The sequence below is a fragment of the Falco peregrinus genome, chromosome 1 (genome assembly GCF_023634155.1).
Source record: "Falco peregrinus isolate bFalPer1 chromosome 1, bFalPer1.pri, whole genome shotgun sequence".
Lineage (NCBI taxonomy): Eukaryota > Metazoa > Chordata > Aves > Falconiformes > Falconidae > Falco > Falco peregrinus.
The window spans coordinates 25503049-25529317 of record NC_073721.1 but is presented as its reverse complement, the minus strand read 5'-3'; the positions used below and the strand labels follow the sequence as shown (position 1 = coordinate 25529317).

At 41.5% G+C, this 26269-nt stretch overlaps 1 protein-coding gene across 6 annotated transcripts in view; it reads left to right on the top strand.

Moving 5' to 3' along the window:
* The window catches only part of PANK1 (pantothenate kinase 1), a 47960-nt gene that overhangs the window by 6483 nt on the left and 15208 nt on the right, over positions 1-26269 (top strand). The window contains exons 3-5 of one of the 6 annotated variants that reach the window (XM_027788859.2): positions 2407-2502; positions 3150-3268; positions 22825-23177. In XM_027788859.2, the coding sequence (XP_027644660.1) occupies positions 22842-23177 (336 nt within the window). In that variant the 5' untranslated portion in view covers positions 2407-2502; positions 3150-3268; positions 22825-22841. Of the gene's footprint in view, positions 1-2406; positions 2503-3149; positions 3269-13766; positions 14075-14465; positions 14604-16174; positions 16197-22824; positions 23178-26269 lie in introns of those variants that run through there. The other 5 variants (XM_055805084.1, XM_055805026.1, XM_027788858.2 and 2 more) reach the window with 5 other exon arrangements.

The following is a 26269-nucleotide window of genomic DNA, read 5'->3' as shown; positions in this document are numbered from 1 at the left end:
TTACATTCTCAACTGTTGCTCTGTCATCTTACTAGAAACTTACCAAAATAAATAAATTGGAACATGAAGTCCATACTTGTCTAGAGTAATGCAATTCTGAAATAGAGCAACTGGTTAAGATGCCAAGGTATATCTAAATATTTATCAGATCTATAGCTGATAGCTGAAGAAACTGAGAGATTTCCACTAAAGGGGTGTGTGTGTGTGTGTGTATGGATGTATATGAAAGTTCTGCATAGAAGCCAGAAGACTGGAGGCTTCGGCATCTCAAAAATACAAGATACCTTAAAAAAGATGTGGTTCAAGAGCAAGAAGCTTACTGCTGATGTAACATGGGCTAAATCTAAGGAGCAGGATATGATACAGTGTAGCCATTACAGTATTTCCATGTAGTATTACTCATCTTTCTGGCTCTGACACCCAAGACAGAGCTGCTCTTATTCTTGGCAAGTGTCAACTGTCTGTCTTGACCTCAGAGACTAGTGTTGTTCTCTGACATAATGTACCATTCCTCAGAATGTCATCACAGCTTTGGGCATTCAGGGCTTCTCCTTGAACTTGGGAAGATATGATTAGAGTGGGAAAGTCACACCATTGACCTTCAGATGTTTTAACTTCAGCTTCCTGTAGAGCCAGTGGCGAGAAACACTCAGAATAGTTTCAGGCCTAAGTTAAATTCTTATTCTTGCAGTTACGTTACAAAGTGCAGCTAAGCAATATAACCGTAACCAAATTGCCCTCTGTAGGAACCTTGTTTTCTTCACTAGCCTGTTAGTTTAGATATCAAAATTAATGTCTAGTATTTGGTAACACAGTTATCCTACAGCACAACAAAAAGGCAAGGAATTAACATTCAGAAAACAAATATTTTTAAGCAGTGACTTTATCTTTAAAGGACTTAAAAATAATGGCTCTTTGACAATAGCAAATGGCCCAGGGCATTTCCTATTTTAGTCTGAGCTTGTCTGTTTTGTTTTCTTTTCTTTTCTTTAAGCTTGTATTTTATGAGTATTTCAGGCTGGGCATTGCCCATCCTGTAGGAAAAACAGAAGGCAGGGAGCTTAATACACGCTAGATACCTGCCCTGCATAGAATGAAGTCATACTTCTGAAAAGAAGAGCCTGTACTTATGCCATGCAATCAGACTGCAGTGCTCTTTGCAGTCCTTGAAGAGAAACAGCCTTCTTCCCTGAAAGTGGACTAGCAGATGAAAGATAATGAAAACTCGTGAAGTTTCGGTTGCTTCTGAAAGACTGAACTAATGAGCAGCTAATTTTTTAAACACAATCTTACACCATTATTTTCAGCCAAATCAGCAAGTAGATGTAGCTGGTCAAACAGGTGCTGGGACAGCAGAAGAGCAGGCAGAAATGCTGGTGGGACAAAAGGGCAGGGCTGCTTCTCTTTTAGGTAGTCTTAGATTGGCTAAATTGCTTCTGAAGTTTCATCTTTGGCAATTCTTCAGCGAGGAGTTAAATATGTAGGTGGCTGGCTGGATTGCAGCCTTTGGGCATATCCAGACTTGCAGAGTAAGAAAGTATTTCCAAACACAGTTCAGCGTATAGTTCTCAGTTTGATGCTGCCCTGCCCGATGTTATTACAACATGCTGCAGCCAAGGATAAGCAGTTTTGAAACAGGCCAGGCTCCTTGCTGAAAGTTTGTTCACAGCTGAAATCTGAAGAAACTGAAAGGTTTCCACTGAAATGATGAGTGTTACAAAGCACTGGCTGATCTGACCTTCTAGTCAGAATAAACCCCATTTTGCAGAAACTGTAATGTAAATGGCAAAATGCCGTAGTTAGTAATTCAGTTTTGTGCATCTTTGCTGTTTGTCCCCTTGCTGTTTCGACAGATTACAGGATGTGATTGCAGTTCCAGTCAGGTGCTTTTGTATAGTGCTGCCAAGTACTGTCATACTACCAAGCTTCATCATATACGTGGGTGCAGTGAAGAATACACACACATTTGTAAAGCACCATAAGATCTTTCTGGTTGAATGGTGTTTTAAAAAGATGATTATTCCAACAATTAATCCAAATATTCTATATAAAGCAGGTTTTGGCTTTGTGATAAGAACCAAAACATGCAACAATTTAGGGGTAAGGCAGAAATCCTTTTAATTTAAGGATAGTATTAGTATAAAGTTAGAAGTGAGTCATTCTTTAGCTCATTTCAAACTGGATGACTCATACTCTTGGCAGTTTAATTATCCAAGACAAGCAATTCAGAAATAGATGCTATAGTTTTATTATTGTTTCAATCAGATGGCTATTGCTGTTACAAATAAACATAAGACTTGATTTCAAGTGTAACAAATGTAGCTATGCTCTGCAAATTATGCCACAGTGCTGCTTGAGGATGTGTTACACATGCCAGGTTTTTTTTATCTGATGTTTTGTTTTCAGTTTTAGATGGATAGTGTAGCTACCTACTGGGTATCTAAAGCAGCCATGACCACCAAGAATCTTAGCAGTGCACTTGGACAAGGACAATCTAATGTGGTATGTATTTCTTTTCATCCAGGGACTGAGATTTATTAAAGCCTCGTCACAGGAACATTCCTATGAATCAACTTTTCACCTCAAAATTCTTAATAAATTGATTAGTATTATTGAGAACGTTGATATGGAGCGTGTCTGCTATGAAGACAGGCTGAGAGAGTTGGGGTTGTTCAGCCTAGAGGAGAAAAGGTTCTATGGAGACCTTATAGCAGCCTTCCAGTACCTAAAGGGGGCCTGCAAGAAAGCTGGAGAGGGACTTTTTACAAGGGCATGGAGTGATAGAACAAGGGGGAATGTCTTTAAACTTCAGGTTAGATACAAGAAAGAAATTACTGTGAGGGTGGTGACGCACTGGGACAGGTTGCCACCAGAGAAGTGGGTGCGCCATCCCTGGAAGCATTTGAGGCCAGGCTGGATGGGGCTTTGAGCACCCTGGTCTAGTGGAAGGTGTCCCTGCCCATGGCAGTGGGGTTGCAACTAGATGATTTTTAAGGTCCCTTCCAACACAGACCATTCTATGGTTCTGTGATGGGAAGATCCATGCCATCTTTGCTTGGGAAGGATATAGTACTGTATTGTTGGCTGTAACCATCTGTCTCTGTTTTATTTCTTTTTCTCTCCCTGCCCTCCCCCTTCCTCGGCTGCAGTTTGTAAGGTAGTATCACAATACAGGTCTGATCTCATGAAACCACAGCTAATGCCGGTGCCTGCCTATGATAGGAAGAGAACACAGACCACAAACTTGGGATTTCTGGCCTCTGATTAGGTAAGTCTGTTGCTCATCTTTCCCTTTCCCCCTCCCAGTTCCCTTCATTGCTGTCTTTCCTCTGTGTCATTAACTCATATTGTAGCTCAGTGTTGCTGATTGCTGGGAACCCAATTTCGTTTGGCTATACATATATTCTTCTATAAAGAAGTCAGCTGTTGCCTCCATGTTGGACATTCATCAATGAAAATATGGGACACAATTTTATTGTAATAGTTCTAAATGCTTTTCAGGTAAAGTATCAAAGAGGAAAGTCTGGCAATTTTATTGAGATGTTCCATGTTTCTCAACTATATGATTCTTAAATTGGGAGTTTCTAGTAACATTAGAAATTATTCGTGTTTGTTGCAGATACCTAAAAATCCTTATTCTTAAGAAGTGGGCTATTTGCTAGTATAGCTGAAGTTACTCCTGTACTGAGACAGGAGAATGTCTTAAGAAAACTGCATTGAGTAGTAGTTTCCGTTATCTTTATTTTGCTCAGTTGTATATATAGTAGAGAACAGATGAAATAACTGTTGACGTAGAGAGTAACACAAATCATGTCAAACAAGAACTTCAAACAGCATGTTTTGAGGTCACTAACCTGTGTGCCTAGAACTTTGATCACACTGGTAACAGCCAAATGACATATGTGGATGTACATGCAGAGATAAATAGGTAGCTTTTCGTTGAATTTTACAAGCAGAACAGCAAAATGTCAAAGGAGTGAAAATGTATGTTTCTTGTTTCTAATAGGCTCAAGAAGCTTCAACAAAGGAAGCTAATAGTGATGAGTTAGTTTGCTGAAACTGCAAGCAAAGGGGTTTTTTGTTTGGTTGGTTTTAAAACCTAAATGGATCCTGTTTTCAATAAGCAGAATGAAGGAGTCTTTACAGGGCCTTGCCATATCAAATAAAGACAGCATGTTCTGTCTGATGAAGCGTAATGAAATGTTTGACTGCTAATCGACCAACCCAAAGCATTGCTAGATTAATAGCCAATTTTGCTGAGAATACAACTTCTGGGGAACTGAAGCTGTTTCTTTAATCTGTGACTGGCTGAGAAAAAAGGGAGTTCCTTTTAAGAAGATCAAGATATTTGGATGTTTTTCAAACAGAAGTCTTTCAGGTTTCTGTTTCACCACTGACCCTGCCTAGGCAAATGAGTTAAAAATCTGAGAATGTCTCTGGAATACTGGAAAATAAATTTTTCAGTTGTGGGGCATGGGTATTTTAATTTCCATTTTGGGTCAAATGATCCAAATGTGGGTTTCATTTTGCAGGTGAGACCTGTCTGCAAGTCTGTTCTGGGCTCTCTCACTACTTTTTGTTTTAGCATTGTTGCTTTGTTTCTTTAAATGGGAGGTGAGAAGAGCAGTTATTCACAATTTTTGAAGTGTCTGAAGATCTGACAGAGCACTAAACTGCAAATTATTTAAATTCAGAACTCTGTTATGTCTTCTTCCTTTTCCCTTATGCCAGTCTGTGCTGTGACTGAAATCAGTCTGCTTATAATCAAATTTAAACTTGGTTGGTGAATAGAGGCAGAGAATCAGGGGTTTTTGTTTTAAGCACAGACTTTCTAGTTCACTGAAACTAGGGTTCCAGCCTGATTTCCCTCTGCAGGAAAGAGACAATTTTTTAAAAAATGTTTTCATTGATTAGGTAGTCTTTGCTAATCCTATGAAAACAGTCATGATGTGCCGATCCAGTGCTCTTTGCGGTTGCCTCAAAATGTGGAAATCAATCCGCTCAAAAAATTACTTGGTTTATATAAGCATTGCTTGCTTTATATATTCTGGGAGGATCTAAGGTCTGAAAACTGGCAATAATGAGGAGGTCATAAATCAGATGACCTTTCTTGGTTTATGATTTTAGGTCAGATGTACCAATTCCAGCTTATACTACATTGCAGTTGTGTCTGTGAATGGAGACAAGATCATGTTGTATAATTAGTGAGGATTCTGGTATTTGCGGTCCATGACCACTGATGTCTTATAACCACTGCAGCAGTATTTTCCTCATACCTTCATCTGATGAGGTGGCTGTGCCTTCCTTTCTGGCTTGTGTGCTTGTTATATTTTTTTTTTTCTCCCTTCAAAGAGGAGATGGAATGAAGATAAGATACGTGTCTCTTGGTATTTTAAGCAAATTTTATAAATGGAGGAAAAGCAAATTAATTTATGCTTGCTACTTTTAGAGCAGTTAGGCAAAAAGTATGAGATGGTGTCTTAACCCTTTCAGTTTTGTTTTCAGTGGCTATACAGTGGTTTTGTAAGCAAAAAAGGTATCTTTGTCTCTGTTTTACAGGAGATACACAATGCTGTTGTTTTCTCTTCCCATGTGTGAAATTGCTGGCACCAAAAGTAACTGTGTAGCTTCTTTATCTGACTTCATGTCAAAATTAGGGATAAATATGACAAATTTGGTTAGCAGTGTTTATGAGATCAAGGAGTCTGATTTATCATTCTGAGTTTAAAAGAACAATAAATGTGTATTAATTAGGACTTTATATGTATCAAAATAATACTTTTGTCCTGAGGTGTTCAGGCATATGTTACGAGATAATACAAAATCTTTTGTGCTCAGTGGTACTTGGTATGTATGTTTCTTATACCCTTTCAGGTTAATCATTGATTCAAAGACCTTGTTTTGATGACTCAGACGGTCTCTTTGAGTCTTAAATTCCCATTAGACCAAGTGTGTGTTTGTATTAGTTACGTTTTATTACAAGAAAACAAATATTTTGGTGACACTAAGATTCCTGCAGTGAAATGTAAGTTGCTTTCTATGCAGGAGACATACTTGAAGTTACTTTCTATAGTTCGAGTTTTGGTGGGTTTTGTTTTGGGGTTGTTTTTTTTTTTTTCACAAAGTATCTAATGAGAAGACAGATGTCTATGATTATTGTTCTGTGTTTATTTTTTTGTGTGTGCATAGTTTGTATTGACCTTGTAAAAAGCTGAAAGTTCTAAATTGGCCTTTTGAACAAAACAAAATGCATAGCACAGAACAGACCATTCACTGTAATATTTTCTGTAAAAGGTCACCAGTCCCAGAAATAACAGAAGATGTAACTATGGCAAACCAACCCAATGTTAGCATAATGTTTGGTTGTTTCCCATCTTTGGTACTAGGTAGTTGGAGCCTTTAGGAGCAAATTTGTCACTTACAGCACGGCCCCTTCCTACACAAGACTCTCATTCTTTGCAAACATGGATAAAAAAGATATTTTTAAAAGGATTAGCATTTGACTTTTATTGTCTGTCGTTTCAGTTTAATCTCACAGGGACATATTAAATGCTTTTTCAGCATCAAAAACCTAAGCAAATCTTTGTCTTATCTGTCTAAAAGCAACGTCATATTGTTCGAGTACTGAAGTTTTAATTCTAGATTAGTTGTAGTGTTTGGACTTAGCCTTGTGCTTCAGTGCTCATTCAGACATACACTTCCCTGCTACTGAAGGTGGTTGAGGAGAAATACCAAAGGTGTGGTATGATTCCATTTTACACTGATTTCCATCTATGGACTAGTTTGGAAGAAGGAAAATAAAGCTCTGTGTCCTTTCGGCCCTCTGATGGACACTGTGTGTTTCCTCCTGGGTTAGAGGTGTAAGCCAGTTTTGTCTGCATTGGAGGTATGTGTGTCTAGCTAGAATAGTTGAGAGAGATGCCTTTTTTCTTCTTCCACATGCAGTCACAGAAAGTCTGGTTCCCTGTTGTTACCTAATTAGTAATTTTTGTTGATATCCGTAGGAATTTCATGTCAGCATTTAAGCTCTGGGAGTACAGACCAATGCAAGTAAAAAATCTCCATGCAGCTGAGTACTGATAGGAGGACCAGTTTATCTTCCTCTTCAGATGTGGCAGTGCTGAATGAGGAAGAGAGAGTCTTCTGTACTTGTCAGCCATTCTGTTGTTGTCTGAAGTGCTTGTTTTGAAACTGTCACTTCCCTCTTGATGGCATTATGTATCAGCATATAAAAATGCTGAGTTGAAAAGAAAGTGAAGACATTTACAGCCAAGCAAAACCAGTATTTATACGTACATGAGGGTAATTGTCTATGGGGGAGCAGTCAGGAGCAAAGGCCGTTGTTTTCTGTACTAAATGCTCTGCCACTTGTTGCAACCATTTTTTATGATGATGAACAGTATTTATCAATGAGTGGGTTGTGAACTTACATGTTTTCCAATTACATTTTGTATATTTAAGTTTAATAGTTAAAGATAAGCAGCAGTACACTGAGGCAAATATTTAGGCATGAGGTAGGGCAAATGAGGGCAAAGGAGAGTCTATTTGACATGAGATTTTTAGGTTTTTTACATACATAGTAGTTTGAATCTATTACCTGGCTTTTCCTTTTTTACAAACCCTCTGCAAAACAGAAGCTAGGTCATGGGGAAAAAAAAAAGTGATTCACCTCCAACATTTACTTTATCTTCACTGACTTGTATTCCTAAGCAATAATCAAAGACTAGATTTTAAATGTTTACTAATTTGGGGACTTGTATTTGAAATGTCTGAACTAAGGCACTAAAGGTGTTTGTTTCCTATAAAAGAAGGACACCAACAGCTCTGCCAGGGATCGGTTAAAGTTGTGGAGAGTATATGCACCTGTGAATTAAGTTGCAATTGTCTAGTTGGACTCAGAGAAAGAGGTATTGGCAGGGAAGGCTTTAGAAGGAAAAGATTCTCACTGTTTTGTGACTGCTCCGTGCTTTTTTGCAGTTGGGATGAAAGATGGCAACCACAATCTCTAACCTTATCTCAGAACTGCCAGGGGATAACTGTTGAAACCACTTGGGCCACTGCAAAGTCTGACCACAGGGATGGCCAGGCTGGTAAGACTAGACTACACCAATGTGCTCTTCTGACTGTTATTCCTTAGTCTTGGCTATTGTTGTTAGATACGTAAGTCGTGTCCTAGTCCAGACAACTTTTTCCAGTTAGCATTCATACTGCCTTGCCTGGACACTCAGCTTCATGCTTAGGCCAGGAGATCTACCTATGCCCTACTTGTAATAAATGAAGTAAGAGAATATTCCTCAAGGGCTGTTCAACTGCCAAAGCCAAGCTCCTGCTTAGGCAGAGTGCCTTGCTCCATCTTGCCTTTGATAGAAGCGGAGGAGAGATAAGCTTCAACCCTATGCAGGGGAGCAGGGCTTTTCTTCATTAAATCCACAGGTTATGTTTAAGTGTGACAGAAGGCATAATTGAAAAGGGCCTGCACCAGGAGGTGGGTGGGGCAGGGAGGAACTGGTAAACTCAATCTTTCTTGGCCTCCATTTGACAAAGATTTAGGCATACAACTAAATTTATGACCTTCACTTCCTCTGTCATCTGCAATCAGTTTCCCCTCTCTCTGTTGGGAAAGCAGAATTCTTATGCTAGCTAGCTGTTGTCATAGTAAAGCTTAGCTTTTCTGTGATCACACTGATAATACTAGAGCCCTTTGGGTCCCTTTTTAAATACTCTGTTATTGCATTTGCCAGATAAGAATTCTATGTGGTTTCAGACCTGTTTTGTCCCATTTGATTTACACATCTTTAATTTGTCATGATATAGTTATGTTTGACTGTTGGTCTTCTACCCTGCAATTTAAAGTAAGGGAAAAAGAGCATTAAAATACATTTAAAACATGTGTCTACCAAAGGTCCTGCATATGCCAAAGAAGTATGGGGTTTTTTCCCAGTTCTGAAAAGAAATTGGAAGAAATACTGGACTCCTAGACTTGGCATTTTCCTTTTGGTATGTCTGAGATGTGAATATACCTAAAACAAATCAACAGTATCTGATTTTTTTGCAAGGTGGGTTTTTTTATAAAAAATAAAAAAAAATAATATTTTTATGTTCATTTATTAAGCTGTACTGTATTTGCTTTATTTTCAAAGAGGGAAAATTGAATAACAACTAAGTATGACTGTTTGGTAATATAGAAAGAGAATGAACATAGAAGTAACCTGAATAGAAATATAAACAGGAATGGCAGAGTGCCAGCAACCCCTTGAACATAAATCTGCAGGCAGCTATGCCAGAAGTTTAATTACACTCTTTGCATTGCATAATACAGTTTGTGTAATTTGAGAAGATGTGTACATGCTCCTCGTTACCTCTTCTCTCCAAAATGTGACCACAGCTTTATAGGTGGCTGGCTTTAAATTAGAATAACACCACTGGTGCTGTGTAAGATATTTGTTTTTGTTCTTAGATAATGGATTTTTTTACATGTGGACTGCACCTGTTTGATGCTTATTTTAGCTTAGCCTCAGACCAGGGATACAGGACCCCCACAGAATGAGGGAAGATGAGCTAACCTTCATAGGTTCCTAAAACTTTCAGGCCAGGTGCCTGATGATAACATACCTGAAAGGATGGGGGGTTTTGGTTGGATTTATTTTTTTTATAGTCCCATTGGTTTTGAAACTGTAAGGGCTGGAGCACAGCACTTTTCATCCTGTGGCAGTGTATCTTAACCACAAGGTAGTCATTAGTTTGCTGAAGCTGACTCAGAGTTAGGGAATTGCAGCCTGGCTCTCTGTGCTTATAAACAAATAAGAGGTGATAGAAAGCTGGGTGTCTGAAGTGCAGGCAGGTATGGAATAATCCGTGAAGTCTTTGCCGTGCCAATGTGTAATATGCAGTGAGTCAGTACAACAGACTTGTTCACTGTTCTGAGTCAGTTTGTGTTCTGTACTGTGTTTGTAGTCCTTTTGCCACTGGATCGCTACAACGAAATACATAAGAAAATATTTCAAAATAAACAAGTAGTTTCTACCTACTCCTGTTCAGAAAGGAAGACAGAAATCCTGAGTAAACGTTTATATTGAAAGAACTGGAAGCATCCTCCATGTTGTTTGTCAGTATTGCACCTCTAGCTGGATTGTTATCTTGCAAGTTAGACTGAAAACTGAACTGGCTCACAGGGTTTGTTTGGAAAGTCAGGATAAAAGGAAGATGAAAAATTTACTTTGGTTGCACCACAGGGTTAGAAGCTGCACCTGTAATACATGCCATGACTTCACTGACAGACGTTGTATGTTCTTGATTTGCAACAACTTCAATATATATAAAATAAACATAAATTAATATAAAAGGGATGTAGAGTGGGCAGTAACACACTGAATGTGTATATGTGGTACGAAGGCAAGAGAGTGCAGTACCTTTTAACAATACCTGCTTTCAGCCAGTTTTACTGTGATGCAATCTCATAAATAGTATCGATAAAAATCCAGCAGACAGCAGGTCCTGAGCCAACTGCTCAACTGTGAGACTAGCAGGACAGTTTATTTCTACTTTTTGTCCTGTTCTGAGGAGGTGACGTCATCAATTCTGTCATATTTCTTCTGGATTATGTTTTCTAAGATGTTCCAGATTTTCAAATACTGAGTATAATGTGAGACCTTCACATCACCAAAGTAGTCCCTGTGTAGAATATTAGAAGAGCACAGGCTGTCTACATCACTACATCAGGCAATGAGTTCTTGAAATGTGGTGCTGTGATTCTACCTGTGGCTTTCAGCTGACGCAGAACAGGATGAACAGTTCATCTGCTCTCTTTTTCTACTTTATTAATGCAAAAGGTCCAGGACTTTTTCCCCTGAATGCCAAATGGATTGCACTGTAGTTTGCTTGTGCCCAAAATAAGCAATGTTATATGCACCTGAGGACATGAGATTCCTTCATTTTAAACCCGTACAGATGATCACATAATACATTAAAACTAGTCTTAATTTTATTCCCTTTGTTTTAGTTTACATTGCAGAAGAGCTGAAGAATTTGAAATCAAAAATGTAGAGGGTATACAATACCTTTCTAAAAGCTCACTCCAAAATTAAACAAGTGTAAACAAAAATAATAAGAAAAAGATGGTATTTTGTAGTGCGGAAATCAGTTCATGTGATACTCATCAGCACAAGAGTCTAAAATCATTCTGATAAAGCAGCACATTGGTTGGAAACTATCTTTACACAACACAAAGTTTGGAAAGTGTTCTCATTCAGTCCTGATGGAGAGCTTTGAATAACAGGGAGACTTGCACACTCAGAGGTAAATCTGTCCCTGTATATTAAACTGTCAATTAATTTGTACAGCCTTTAACATTTCTCCAGTTTTATAATTTATCCAGCATTATTTGAGGTGACATTTGTTGTTTTTACATGGTATTGGTCTACGCTGCTCCTGAACTTGTCAGTGATTTGGACCATATCCTGACTATTTTCCTGACCTACTACTTGTATTCAGCACAGTCTAGTCCACTTCTGTCCTGGGCATAATTGTGCAATATTTACAGTAAAATACTAGGGGAATATTTAATCAGAAATAAAAGACTGGAGAGAACCTCAGAAAGGTGTCTAGGCCATGCCTTCTTAGTGTTCCAAATCAGGATCAGCTCTACTTAGACAGTTCCTCAGAGATATTTAACTTTTCCCAAATACTTGCAGTAATGGACAGTTGAGTTGTCTGGTGCAGTCTAACGCTTGTCTAAGTTCATTCTAGGGAATGTCTGCCTCATACCTAAAGTGAATTTCCCTTACTGCAGTTATCACGTATGAATTCTTTCTTGTTTCTCAGCAACTCTGATGTATTTCCTTTGCTATTACCTGTTCCAGAATTGAATAGCCCTTCAAGTCTTTCATTTCCTAGACCAAAACTTGATGTTTTCATTTGAAGTTTAACGCCTAGAATTGGGCACAGTACTTGAAACAGGTACATTATTCCATTGCAGAATCAGTGGAAGGACTGGTATCCTGCCACAAAGAGTCTTAAGCGTGCAATTAAAGGTGGTCTTGCTTTTGTTGGAGTAGGGTAAAAAGTTGCCACCCTTCAGACAAGGTACAGGAACTGTCCATATGTCTGCTCTCAGTTATGCTGCAATTGCAGAGAAAAACAGGTTTGCAGGAATGATCCCTCGTTCTCCATCGGGCTGGCTGAATGTGCAGTTGGTTTCTCTGTCAGGGATGGAGAAGGGGACAACCATTGTCAGCTGGGGACAGTAGCATCAAGGATTCCTCATGGCCTGAGAGGTCTAAATTAACAAGGAAAGTTCATGAAGCATAACCAGCCACAGCTGCCTGAACTGCAAACAAGTGGTATGAAGGTCCCTACCAGTCCAGGCAGCAGCCTTCCAGAAAACCAGTTTAAACATAGTTTAAACATAATTCAGTAAATTAGGGAGTTCTCAAAGAATTTTACAGTTTTGGAAATACTACATCTTCTAGAAATAAATGTATGTAGCCTGCCTTCTTTCCAAGGAAGCCTCCTTAGGGCAATCACTTTTGGGCTGGCAATTTCAGCAGTTGCTTAAGCATTTGAACATGAGGACAATTTAGAGCGTTTTAATAATCTTCAGAACATTGGGTACTGTTTTTTAGGAAGAAAATTTGCTTGTTCTGGATTTGCGAACACACTTTCATCATTTCCCCAACTGCATGCCCATGTTTTTCTGTGGCTTGCTCCCAGGTACCTAAACATAATGTTCTGGTCCTAGCTGAAAAGTGGAGAGAATGTTGCGTTACCTTTCTTGAAGCAATTTCTTAGTACCGTATCCCATTCTGGAGGCAGTTAGAATGACTTTATTCTTTGTAGGTGTTTTACAGCGGAGGGCCTGTGTCCTGTGCTAATTTTAGGAGTAAGGAGGAGCCATTATGTGACCTGTTTTTACTTTAAGGACAGTCATCCTTACAGTGACTGGCAGTTTGTATAAAGACATGACCATCATGTGCAGAGGAAAATTCAGTTAGTGTTTCTTTTCAAGTATGCATGCGACGCTGCAGCACAGTTTACCCAGTTCTGTTTTGTGTCCACTTGATATTTAATACATTTAATTCAGAAAATGTTTCCACGCTTGGATGTCTCAGTGGTCACAGAGTCAATCCCAGTCACAAGGTTATCGATGCTGCGCAGGGAAAAGCCAAGGTACTATAAAAGCATGAGGTCAGACGCGTTCAAGGTCACGCTGGTCCCTCTGAGCTGTTGAGGGAACACGTGACAAGGCAGCCAGAAATTTGGGGGAGGGCGGTGATGCGCAGGTACCTGTGCTCGGTACGGGGCAACCCGGGAGCGCCCACGGCGGCCCCCGAGGCGTGGGGACACGAGTGACATGAGTGTGCCCGTGGGTGCCCCGCGGCGCAAGCGACACCGCGGCCGTTACGGGGGCGGCCGGCCCAGTCACGGGAGCGAAGTCACGCCGGAACGGCACCGGGTGCCAGCTCCAGCGTAACCGTGCCCCCGCCAGCCCGCAGCGGGCGAGTGGGCGCCCCCCCCCGAGTCCCTCGCTCCGGCACTCGCCCGGGGCTGCCCACAGAGCCCCGCAGGTGCCGGGCTCAGCGGCCGGGAACGCGCACAGTAGCAGGGGGCGGGGGGGGTCGCCGCGTCCCCGGCGGAGGGCGGCGGCCGCCCCTCTGCAGCGCGCTGCGGGCAGGACGCCTGCGCCGTGCGCCGCCGGCGCCGGGGGGGGCGGGCGCCGCATCCCCAGCGCACCGAGCTGCGGGCACGGGCGCCGGCATGAGCGGAGGCTCCGCCGCGCCCACCCGGAGCTGAGCCGGGAGACAAAGAGGAGCGGCTGCCGCCATGGGGGAGCAGCTCCGCGCCCAGCCCGCCGCCCCGGCGGGGCCGCCGCCGCCCGCCGCCGCCTCCTGCTCGCTGCTCGGCGGGCTGCTGCAGAACGGCTTCCACCCCTCGAGCCAGCCGCTGAGCAACGGCGGCTGCGGGGAGGCGCCGCACCCGCTGCTGCTCCGCCCGGAGCTGCCGCCGCTCAGCCACGGCTCGCCGGCCAAGAAATGCAGGCTGCGCCGGAGGATGGACTCGGGCCGGCGGCACAGGCCACGTAAGTGCTGAGCGCGGCGGGCTGAGCGCGGCGGCACTGCGGGGCGGCGCTGGCTCGGCTCGGCTCGGCCCCCTCCGCGCCCTGCTGCCGCAGCCCGGCCCGGCCCGGCGGGCCTCGGCAGCCGCCCGGCGCCGCGCCCGCGGCTCCTGCGCCGCGCCCCCTGCGGAGCGCCGCCCGGCCGGGGCTGGCGGCCGCCCGGCTCCCGCGCCGCGGGCGTTCCCTTCCCGCGCCCCCCCCACCCCCCCACAGCCGGCGCGCCCGGCGGGCGGAGCGAGGGCCCTCGGTGCCGGCCAATGCGGCGGCGGCGCCCGGACACGGCCCCGCTGCTGCGTGGGCCGGGTCCGCCCTGCGCCAATGGGGCGGCGGCGGGCGGGGAGCGGCGGCCCGGCACAAACGCGGGCGGCGGGCGGCAGCGCTGTGCCACCAGCTCCGTGCCGCGCCGAGCACCGCGTCGGACGGCGCCCAGGGTCCCGCCGGCCTCGCCGCCTCCCGGCCGCGCCCATGAAGCTGATCGTGCCCAAGCAGCGCTGTGAGCGACGCCCGGGCGGGGGTCGGGCCGTGTGCGTTGGGGGGGGACCGCGGGCTGCGTGCGTGACACATCCCCGGACTGTGTCAGAATGCCGAAAAGAAGTAGACCTGGCAGCTGAGGGCAAAGTATTCTGACTGGGGGTAGGAGAGGGGGGGAATTGTGCTGCAAACATGATAAATTGGTAATACGTTGCCTATGGGCATCCCCTGTGGCTTTTGGTTAGTTGGTTTGCGAAGTGTTAGTGAACTGGCTCTCTGCTTCATGTTTTAAGGCTGAGTCCCAGGCATCCATATTTGTAACGTACTTAATTCTACAAGGTTTGTTGATTAACAGTATTTTTTATTTACTAGATCATAGCCAACTTTTTACATGTCAGTACAGAGCTATTGAATTCCATAGTGAGCTCTACAAGTAGAGCAATCCCATGGAACAAGTATTCTGTTCCTTGCCCCTCTCGCTTCACTAGCTTTTTAAATAAAGCCAACAAATGTTTGCTGCTTTGTTACAAGTTCAGCATGTTCCAAAAGGGCAATCAAGGATGGTCAGGATGACAGCTACCCGCTGCCAAAACTTGAAAGATGTTCCTGCTCAGTAGAAAGCAGTGTGCGTTCAGCTACTCTGGATTTTTTTTTTCTTAATTTTGAAATGAGTACTTAGAATTCTTTTGTGTGTAAGCAGAGCAAAATAGAAACAGCCTTGAAGCGCTGCAGCTTTCACAGGGCTACTTACTAGCCGGTGCCTTTTCTGGCTTTTTAAATGTTTTCGCTGAGCTACACGTACCACTTCCCTTAAAATGTTCTCTGTATTGATTCATCACATAGGGCTAACACTATCTGTTGATAGTTAATTTGGTCTTCTATCAAATTTAACATATTGATGACCAGATCATTCTCTGTCACAAACTGGTTTTGTAGTCTTTGTCCAGCTTCACATTTTCATTCAGGAACAAGAACTGCAGAACTTGAGCTAGTGTACATTTTGATTTGGTGTGGCTGAGGGTCAGCACTTGCATATTGAACTCTTCATAATAGTAAACTGTTTTGTTTGAAGCAAAGAATAAGGTGTTTGGGGATTTGTGTAATCGCTTGAATAAGGAGGAGTGAGGAATTTGGAATTTCCCTCCTATCTTGAGGGGAAAAAGAGCCCATCAGAGTAAAGAGTGTAGGTGACTAGCTATATTGCCCAAGGTCTATGACAACTGAGTCTTCAGTTGTGGGGTTTTTGGCTTTAGTGAAAAAAGCAGGTGAGGTAAGTGCTTTGTAGAACTATGTTGTGGGCAATTTCTTTGCTGAGTAAAATACCTGAATTCTTGCTGATCATATTAATTTATATGGCTTATCTTATACAAGAATAAATTTGCTATTTAGTATTAGTCTTGCAGGAAAATATGGTAGTACATTGTCACCAGCTTAAAAAAAATATTAAATTATACTCAAATTCTAATGGTACTGCATAGCTTTCCACTGTATCCATCTCTAGTGAATACTATTCAGTCCCGTTTTACTGGTTTTTGTATTTAATCTTGGACTTTGCAGATGTTTGTTCTGTGCTTAAGGACACATTGCAAAATGAAGTGCAGTTGCCCCATGGCAGGTGAGACTTCAATATTGATTGTGGGATTTGCTTTGCATGGTGGAAAAGATGAGATAATTGGCATTTCCCAATATTTCAACAAATTAAACTGATCTTCCTGCAGCAATTATTCCTTTAAATCCTTATAAATTATATGTTTTCTTGATTTACTTTCTATCAAAGTGAGGCAGACTTCTATATTCCCAAGTCGTCTTCCCCTCTGCGAAGGGAGGATTCCCTGTGAAACCAGTGTGCTTTGCTGATTAGCATGCAGTGAGAGAGGATCTGGGGACTAACTCTAGATCTTTTAGACTCACCCTCCTGCTGCTTCTGCTGAGAAGCTTGTCTTCGCATTGTTTTTTCCTCAGTTGAACTAGACCACTTGTCAAGGTTGTTAGGGTTATGTCAAGTTTTTGCTTCAAATCATTAGTGCAGACCCTTTGTGAGACCAGGGTTTACATTACCTTTCTGTAGCACAGCATAATGAATACAGAAGAGTGTCTGTTATGAAGCCTTATGCTGTGAGATGCTCCAGAAGAGAATAAAATACTGAAGCAGTCTGAATTCTGCAAATTTCAAAAGCCTGCTAGTTTTGTGTTGTTCACTTTAAATGTGATCTTTGAACAGAAGAAGGAAAGAGAGCAGTTAAATCCCTTCATCGATCCCTGTGAAGCAGCTTTGTAGCCAAGTAACTACAAAGATTTCAGCATGGCAGTTAACTAGACTGGTGCTTCACAGCATTATTCTACATCAGACACAGGGAAGAAGCCAGCTGGACATCTGAATTCTATTGCTTTTCTTAAATTAAGATAAAGCTTTGGGGTGGCTATTCCAATCAGCATCTTGCATGTCACCCCGAGTCTGTTGGTACTTGTTAGGGGACAAAAAATGTGTGTTTTGAGGCGGTGTGACTGTGTACAACTAATAGGCATCATAATTGCCATGGTTAATTTCTAAACACTTGAAATTGTAGCTTCACCATGAAGAACACTTTTGGCCAATATTTAGGTTGTTGGACCTGTGATGTTTGGCTATGGCATGGTTATGTTGTACTGTCTGAGGCCAGGTGGAAACTGTGCAAAAGCTAGGCTTTTTAATCTGTGGTGATGATAAATATGGAATGCTATTATTATATACTATATTTTAGTTAGGAGTACAAGAGTGAAAATGGTTTTGGTTTTGCTATTGTTTGACGCAGTGAAAAAGTGACACATTATCTGTTACTGAAATTTTGTCCAAGGCATTAGAATATCCCACAATCTTTTAATTTTGAAGAATTTCTTCAGTTGACATGCTGCTTAAAGAAAGTTTCCAGCTGCTTTTAGTGTAGGTGGAAGTGAGGATTGCCTAAGGAATAGGACCAGTCATAACAAGCTGATTTAGTTGGTGTGTTGTGGTTCAGCTTCTTCTGAGTTAAAACTGCGTATCCACCTTACCAACAGGGTAACTTGTTTCTGACAGGAATGGGAAACTCATGCGAATCACTTCTGTCAGGCTGGGTGGGCTGAGTGCCGTTGGATCCAAGAATGAGATTCTCAATAGCTAATCAGTACTTCTTGTAGCTTTGCAAGTTTGGCTTTTATTTGTTTTTTAATGTTGTTTTTTTTAATGAAGCTACACAAGCTAGGTAATGACCTAGTCTCCTAGTGCTATCTTCAGAAATCAGTTTGTGGTGATATGACTATGTATGTGCAGATGATCACACCTGTTTAACAAACAGCTCTGTGCTTTCGGGCTTGAAGTTTTTTGGTTTTGTCTTTGGGGGGGTTTTCTTCCTTTCCTGGTGAGGAGGTAGACATTCAATAAGCGCTTGCAGCTGAAAATGAACTGGAAGGCTTCACCTGATGTGTGTGCATGATTTATTTAGTTCTAGCCTTGTACATTTTGAAGAAACTTCCATTACGAAGTAGATATAATTAATTTTTTAAGCTACATATTCTATTTCTATTCAAAGGAAAACAAATGTTTCTGTTTTACTACATGTTTTGATTGCTCGAAAGAACTGTGTAAAATAGTTATTGCAAAATATGTTAGCTCTTATCAGCTTTTCTAATAAACAGCTTTCAGAAGCTGTGAGGATACTATCACATCTTACGTACGTCTCTTGTTTTGATTTATTTTTTTCCTGTTACTAATTTTGGCATGCTCTCGCCTCTTCCAGTCCCAATTAAAACAGGAAGTTCTTAGATCGTTGAAGTGTCAAGCAATGCAAATGGAATAATAATGAAAAATGTAAATTCAGTAATAGGATTTAATCGTATGTGCATCCAGGAAGAAAAGTTAAACCTAGGATTTTTCATCAGAGATATTTATGTCTAAGATATCAAAGAATTGATACCACTATTCAAATTATTGATAAAACATTGAGATACTGTACCTGTATTTGAGGGAACAGAGGTCTTGTAAGAGAGATGCACAAGCTGAAATGGTTTTGGCAAAAGAAGAATCCACAAATCGGCCATGAATAAATCTAGGAACCAGGTAGAAAGAAGAAAGTTCTAACCAACAGAATTCAGGCACAATCTCTTTCTAAAGGTTGAAGAGTAAAAAGATTCTGCTAACCTTATGTGGTGGTGGTTTAAGCATGTGAAAAGGATTACCCTTGGTTGTCTTCTTTAATGGGGGGAAATGTTACTCAGTGACCCAGGAGTTCCTTTCTTTCTTGCTGCCCCTGAGCTCTTGTCCGTGGGAGCAGGTTGTGATTTGATATTTACTCTTCACACCTAGTTTGATTCTAAAAATCAAATGTGTTCAATTCTGAATGTAATAATGTCTTACAGGAATAGTCTTATGGGTTCATACGTTTCAAGGTCTGTGCAGAAACTAGGTTAAATGTATCATAGAATTTATGAGTGAACCTTTCCCCCAGATAGCACAGCTGCTGGTGCGCATCAGGTTACCTAATTATGCAATGCTGTAGATACCTTCTGTTTGCATTGTCACATGCTTCTGCAGCTAAACTTTGGAGTAATGGAGATTTTTATCTCAAGATAACAAACTGGTAAGTAGTTGGTACAGTTTAACATAAAGAGAATTAATTTTCTTAAGATAAGTGGAGTCTTTGATTTATGTTAGGCTTTTAAGAATGCATGATTCGTCTTGATGCTTCTGTGTCAGTTCTGTGGGGCCTACAACTAGGTTTTATATGTTGTTATTTTTTTGACTGCTGTGTAGTAATACAGTAGAATAGTTCTGTTTTCTCCACAGTAATAGATTGCATTGATCCAATAGGTGTATTGCATACTGATTGCTGAGAAGAGAGAAATCAGTTCATAACAGACTTATCAGACTAATTTAGTTAAGTGCATTTTTTACCCTGTGAAACCATTTTTGCAACATACCCAGTGTCTTCCTTTTTCATAGTAAATCACGCTATTTTGAATAACTGTTATCAGCCTAAGATGTGGATGAGAGAGATTTCGCTTTCCCTTCCTTGCTTTCCTGGCTTCTAATAACTCAAGAAACTGGACATTTATTCAGGTTATCAATGAAGTGCTGGGCTTCCAGTTTAAACAAAAAAACCAAACAACAAAAAGAAAAAACCTCCACAGTTTTCCGCCCATTTTCCCTCCAGTCTGTGGAGACTGTATCTGTGCAAATACCTTTCTTTCTTCATACATCCTGGTTGTAGCAATGAGGGCCCTAATGATTTTGGTGGCCTCTGTGTGGTCTTACTCCCTGTATTCGGGGAGGCAGCAAAACCCAGGAGCACCTTGCAGTCTGCATGCATGCTCCCATTAGCACCACATTCAGTGGCCTCAGGGAGGTTGAGGTGTATAGGTACCAGCTAAGGTGGGTTATCTAAAAATACTGAGAAGAACTGATGGTGCTTCAGTGGTGCGTTTTGTTTTGGAGCATACTGGTAGTAACAGAAGATACAGTGCATAGTTTTTTAAAGTTATCACTGGAATACAGAAGTGTTTCTACTGTCACTCCAGTTGTACAGCAGTTGCGTGAATTTCAGTAGGACTTGTCAGAAACTTTGGGACTTGGGTTTTGGCCTAATTGGTCAATGAGTCAAAATTGCAAATGATTTCAACAGATAACTGGTGTTAGAAGCTGTGAAGAAAACTAAGCTGCTGTTCTGTGTAACTGAAGTATGGGTTGTTGTGGACTGCTCTTGTGCTCTTTGTGTTGAAACTGTTGCTGTTCTAAGAGCAAAGTTCTTTCTGTAGCTCTCTGTTTGGCTTACAACAAAATGAAAGGAGCTTAGATTCACAGAGAGAATGAACTAAAAAAAGAAAGTGTCTTTGGTATTTCTGCTTGCTTTTTAAATGTGAGCATTATGTGTACTTATCCTAAGAACTATACAGACATGAAATAACTTCATAGTTATTTTCTATGGTACTTACTCTTTGTTAGTGATTTAGTTAAAACTCCTGAAAATGTTAGGATATAAAAGTGAATGTCTTGGCAGTCATTTATGGACAACTCTCAGCTGTTAGTACTTAACACTTTCATTGCTGGAATTGTTTGATAGCAGAGTGGAATACTTCTGCCCTCTCGTAAAGTTTAAATCTACACTGTAGCTTTAAAGCAAGTGTTGGCGCAGGTATATTGTAGCAGATTTTATGCCCTTAATATAGAATATTGGGAGTTGGCTTACACTTAGCTACAGGCTGGCTGTGTATTGCACACTCCAACCATGCTGCTTTTACAGTTAAACTTCCTGCGTGCCTACTTAAGATACATCCAAGGAGGAGACTTACTGTTCCAGTGGGACAGGTGATTAAAGTTCTCAGTAACTCAAAGATCTGTGTAAATCACTAATGGGATTGGTGTCCTGAGCTCCACTGCATTGTGGTGTTGTAAAGTGTGGATCAGACCACTTTTGCATAAATACTTACCTTGTACTTCCAAAACTGTTTTGAGTTACAGGACATTTTTTTCCTCTTCAAAATAAAGCCTATTTTAAAAACACTTGTTCTGAATTCTTCCCATTTCAGGGAGGTCTTATGCATTTGTATAGAATGTATCTTCCCAAACCTCACATTAGGCTTCATTTCAGTGTCTTTGCGTCTTGTAGCTTGTAGGGCATGGAAGAAGAAATTAGGCTTTACAACAGGTACAGTAGCTGCTCCTAGAAAAACTGAGCTGTAAGCAGGCTGCTTTGTGGGACTTCATGCATGCCTTTTCCTTAGGGAGAGTGGGGAGCAACTGATGATTCAATTATTTGGCATATAGCAATGGAGCAAAATAAGTGTTAAACATCTGATGTTTAAGGATTGGTTTGGGAGAGGAGGGTATATTAATTGTGAAATTTAGACTTTTGAATTATTCAGCCAGACAGGAATGGTGCCGAGACCCTTGTGGTAAGAAGAATCTAAGCTCCTTTCAGCTTGAAGTTGAGTAACCTAATACTGATCTGTGACTACGCGAGGAAGAACAGTGTGATCAGTACCTCCTGTACTTATTAAAAATCTTTGTCCCAACTTGTTTACACTTGGGTTCACTGGCAGAAAAATCAGTAATGCAGGTAGTATCCATGGTTTGGAGTTTGTATCAATGCTAAATGGGATGCCGCAGTTGGTAGAATAACATTTCAAGCAAGCCTGCCTGATTCTCCCTAAAAAGCCAGGAGGCAACTGTGTGACTGCTGTTTTAGAAATGTCTTAGATGTTAACCACATACTTGGTATGTTTAATTTAATTTCTCCAGGAAACAATACTAGCTGCCTTCTCCTGCAGTACCTGTGTATAGGTGTTGTAGTCTTGCTTCTTAGAGCTTATAAAGTTACCTGGCTTACTATTTAAAATGCATGGGTGTATATAAGCAGAGCAGGCAGACCAGGCTGGTTCAGTTAGTATCTTCTGTCTGCATGTTATACATAGTCATTTTGCTATTAACAGAACAGAGGCTTTAGTAGATGTAGGCTTCCTGTGACAATATATATATATACACACACACATGCACAAAGAAGCAAATAGTGGCATTTCTTTTATAGTTGTATAATTGGCTAACATATGTACCAGCAAAGGGAGTCTGTGCTCAAATAAAAAAAGGACTGACAGTAGTAAATATTTGACTTAAACCAGCTCATTGTCTTTCTGCTAATGCAGGTGATGTAGTTCCAACAGACCTGGTAGTTCTGGTGGGTTGAAGTCTGGAGACTCCCAGCATAATGAGAGAGTTACGTATTACTTCTCTCCAGACAGAACCTTGTAACTGGGAATTCCAGCTGGGCTTGGAAAGGCAGTTGTAGATGTTACGCAGTAGGAATGTGACTTGAGAAATCTTGTTCTCCTATTTGGTTGTTTCTTCTTCCACCCCTCTTGTCTATTTTAAGAATTGGTGCTGGCAGTCAGATTGGGTGAAATGCAGTAAATGTGCTCTGTCAAGAGTTGCTGACTGAAGAGTAAAATGTTTTCCTGGGAAAAAAATATTTTTCCTTGATTAAAACCTGCTTCTCCATAGAAGAGTATTTTGAGATTATTTTTTCTTTTTTAATTGAGGCTTTATGAAGTCTTAACTTGTAGAGATGTTTTAATACATGTTAACTGGATATATAAGTGACCACCAGCTTTCAGGAGCAGATGTTGCTACTGTGACTGCACTGAATTGTGTCATTCAGCAAATGTTGTAAGTGATGGCTAACCTGTATATTTATAGTGACTTTCTCTTTCTTCCTCCCCAACCCCCTTGTCCTTAGCGTTTCCATGGTTCGGAATGGATATCGGTGGAACACTGGTTAAACTGGTCTACTTCGAACCTAAGGACATTACAGCAGAAGAGGAACAGGAGGAGGTGGAAAACCTGAAAAGCATTAGGAAATACTTGACCTCCAATACAGCCTATGGTAAAACTGGCATTCGTGATGTCCATCTTGAACTGAAAAATTTGACTATGTGTGGACGCAAAGGAAACCTGCACTTCATCCGCTTTCCCAGTTGTGCCATGCACAGGTTCATACAGATGGGTAGTGAAAAGAACTTCTCCAGTTTGCACACTACGCTTTGTGCCACAGGAGGCGGAGCTTACAAGTTTGAGGAGGACTTTAGAATGGTATGTGAACAATTAGTATGGGTTCAGTGGGAAGCACTTTGGTAAAACATCAGGGGAGTCCTTCTATTAAAACTTGAAGAGAAAATTACGGGGTTTGTCCATCCTAACTGGTTAAGACTACCAGAATCAGTTTGTTTGTTAATTGGAATTACTGAGAGCATGGCAGGGGCCAGGGAGGGTACTCTACTTGCTGAGTGTTCTACTGAAGTATTACTGTGCAGGATGTCTTCAGAAAATGGGGGTTTTTTAGAGTACAAATGTGATGATCAGATGCTTCATAAACAACTGAGGGTGTGTTATGACAACCCAGAAGCCTGAGACTACAGGTACTCATCTTGCAAACTGGCTATCTATTGGAAAACCAGAAATTAAACTATACAGGCTGGAGATTAGATTCAGGTTCCCTTTTGTATTAATCTTCAAGCAGACTTAAGTCAAGAGTCTGTAAGACCAAGTGTGGGACAGGAGGAGAAACAGTGTATGGAAACATGACAATAGCAGCTACCTTTTGATTTCAGTTCTGGGAGTACGTCATGTGAAGCAGGGCAGTTCAAGAGGTGACTAGGTCCCAGATACCTTAGCATTTAAAAATAACCTCTGCAGGGAGCTCTGGAAGCTCATATAGATCTGAATTTGTAGATCTGCTGTTTGTATAAACTTCAGCAATAGTCCTAGCTCCCAGATGGGTGCACTGCAAAAATTGATTGTGGCAACGGAGGCAGAGCATGCTGTTGTACAAACTGCGTTAGAGAGAAACAGTCATTTGGGAGGCAGTTGCCTGTTACGTATGTGTCTCTACTGGGACCTATCTCCATTTTTCTGGAAAAGAATGATTAGTCTGCCTGTACCAGAGCAGCCTGACTAAAATTAATGTTATTGACTTGGCAGGCAGGTCTGACTGTCCCTAGCTTTTGAGCTGTTCTTGAGGGTAGGGGATGGTTGCTGGGTATGACAGGTTAGATCAGTTGCTCCTCTGTCTCTGCTTCAGTCTAGGGAGCTATCGTACTGATTTACCAACTGCCGTTGACAGCAGTCCTTGGCTTTGTGTGCTTCATTTTTAACTCCAAGCATCCATTCCTGCAGTACAAGACATTTTTCCGTTGTAAATACCCCTCACCTACCAGATGACCAAGATCCTAAGAGGGAGAAAGGATGTTTTAAGAGATCAACATAAATTCCAGCTGTGATACTGTTCTGAGTCATTTTTTAGTGAACGCTGGACATGGAAGCAGCTAGTCTCATGAAGGACTATCAAGTTTCTGAATTGCTGTAGTAGTCCACTACCAGTGCCAGACTTCTTGTCCTTTAGGCTGATTGCAAGTCCCTTATGTGTTAGGGCCTAATGATAAGAGAGTCCTCAAAAGTTTTGGTTTGTCTCGCATAATGTAAGGGTGTTGGCACCACAGTAGGAGGTGAGTTCTAGTGCTAGTCAGTGTGGCCTCATTTCAGGTTTTTGAGTGTCCTTCCACGTGTTCATGGGATGATTCATTCTCTAGTGACAATGGGAGGTCACTTTGGGACTTTATGAAGAGGCTGACTATCCATTTGGAATGGTCAGTGCTCCCAACTTCATCTCTCCTGCATCATGTAATAGCAGCTAGAGTTGCTTACTTAATAGGGAAGTTCATGTCCCTCACTCCCACAGCTGTTCATTTGAACTGGAAGTTACCCGCTGGCTATCACAGCTAGGCATTTCTCCCCGTAGCTTTGGCTTTATCTAGTGTAAACATGCAATTTGCAGTGAGGGACCAGTCTCTGTCATCTCATTTGCAATACAGTCAATGTAGCACTGGAAGCCACGGCTGAAGTCTGGGCTGTTTTGCTAGTTATTGTACAAAAATATGAGGTCACATAGCAAGTTACTGGTGGACTCAGGCATGAAATCCCACCTCTCTGCAGTGTTAGTTAACATTCTGTGTGCTGCAATACTCATAGGTAGTTTAAGAAAAACACTGTAAAGGCTGGTGCAGTGTTTTGTAGCATTGAGCAACTGGTGAAGTGCACTCACACCTGAGAGCGCTTTGGACACCTTCTTACAGCTATCCATTTCCACACCTTCCTTTACAGCAGGTATTTCTTGGCTCAAGCTGTAACAGCCATAGAGTATTAAAGAAGCAAATACTATTCATTACATGAAGGTTTACTTGCTTAATGTCTCTTGAAGGGCTGAGTGTCCTCGGTAATGGCACTTAAATTATCACACTTCATCAGCTGTTGTAACAGCAGCTGGCTACCTCAGTGTGTTATGCTGACTGTAAATTGACATTGGACAACAGCTTCAGGATTGCTCTCTCAAAGGATTGAAATACCTGTTTCAAATACTTGATCACTCTAATGCACCTGTAGAAGTAGAGAACATGTCATCAAAATCCTGCTGTTGCAAGATCCCATATTGTATAATGTCTTATATGGAGGAGGCTTTAAGTGTTTCTGTTACTTAGAAGCAATATGGAAAAACTAAAGTAAGTTTGTGAATGTTATTAATTTCGTAAAAAAATCTGGCTAAACACTAGGAACCTGATATAGATAACATGCTTTTGTTCTGTTTATTTCCCTGTGTACATGCATGTAAGTTACTTGTCTCTGATGGTATTTCTAAATGCTTATGGGACTTTGAGGATTGCATAGATTTAGGACAAAAGATCCCACATATTGCAAAACAGCATTCAAATCCCAAAGAAGGAATCCTTCTAAGATTACAACTTTTTCTCCTTAAAATAGACAAGCAAACACCCTCTTGTTAATTGCCTGCTCCAGTGTCTTAATTTTGAATCCCTAAATGAGTTAAATACGTTTGATCTAGACATCTCTTCTGCTTTTGTATATTATAAAATAAAATTGGGAGGCTTCTATTCACCTTAAGCCTGTCTTCTGTGCCATAGAGAGGCAACTAAATCTACAAAGCTAGCTAGGTTTAGCAAGGTTTAGCTATCTGACCTCCCTCTCGTGTGATCTACAATGCTGGATGGGAGGAGACGTGGAAGAGTCCCCATGAACTGCTTGGTGACTGATGGCAATAGCAGTAGCCTGGCAAATCATTTGATTGATTCTTAAAATCTGAATGCTTCCCCTAGAAGCAGGAAAACTGACTC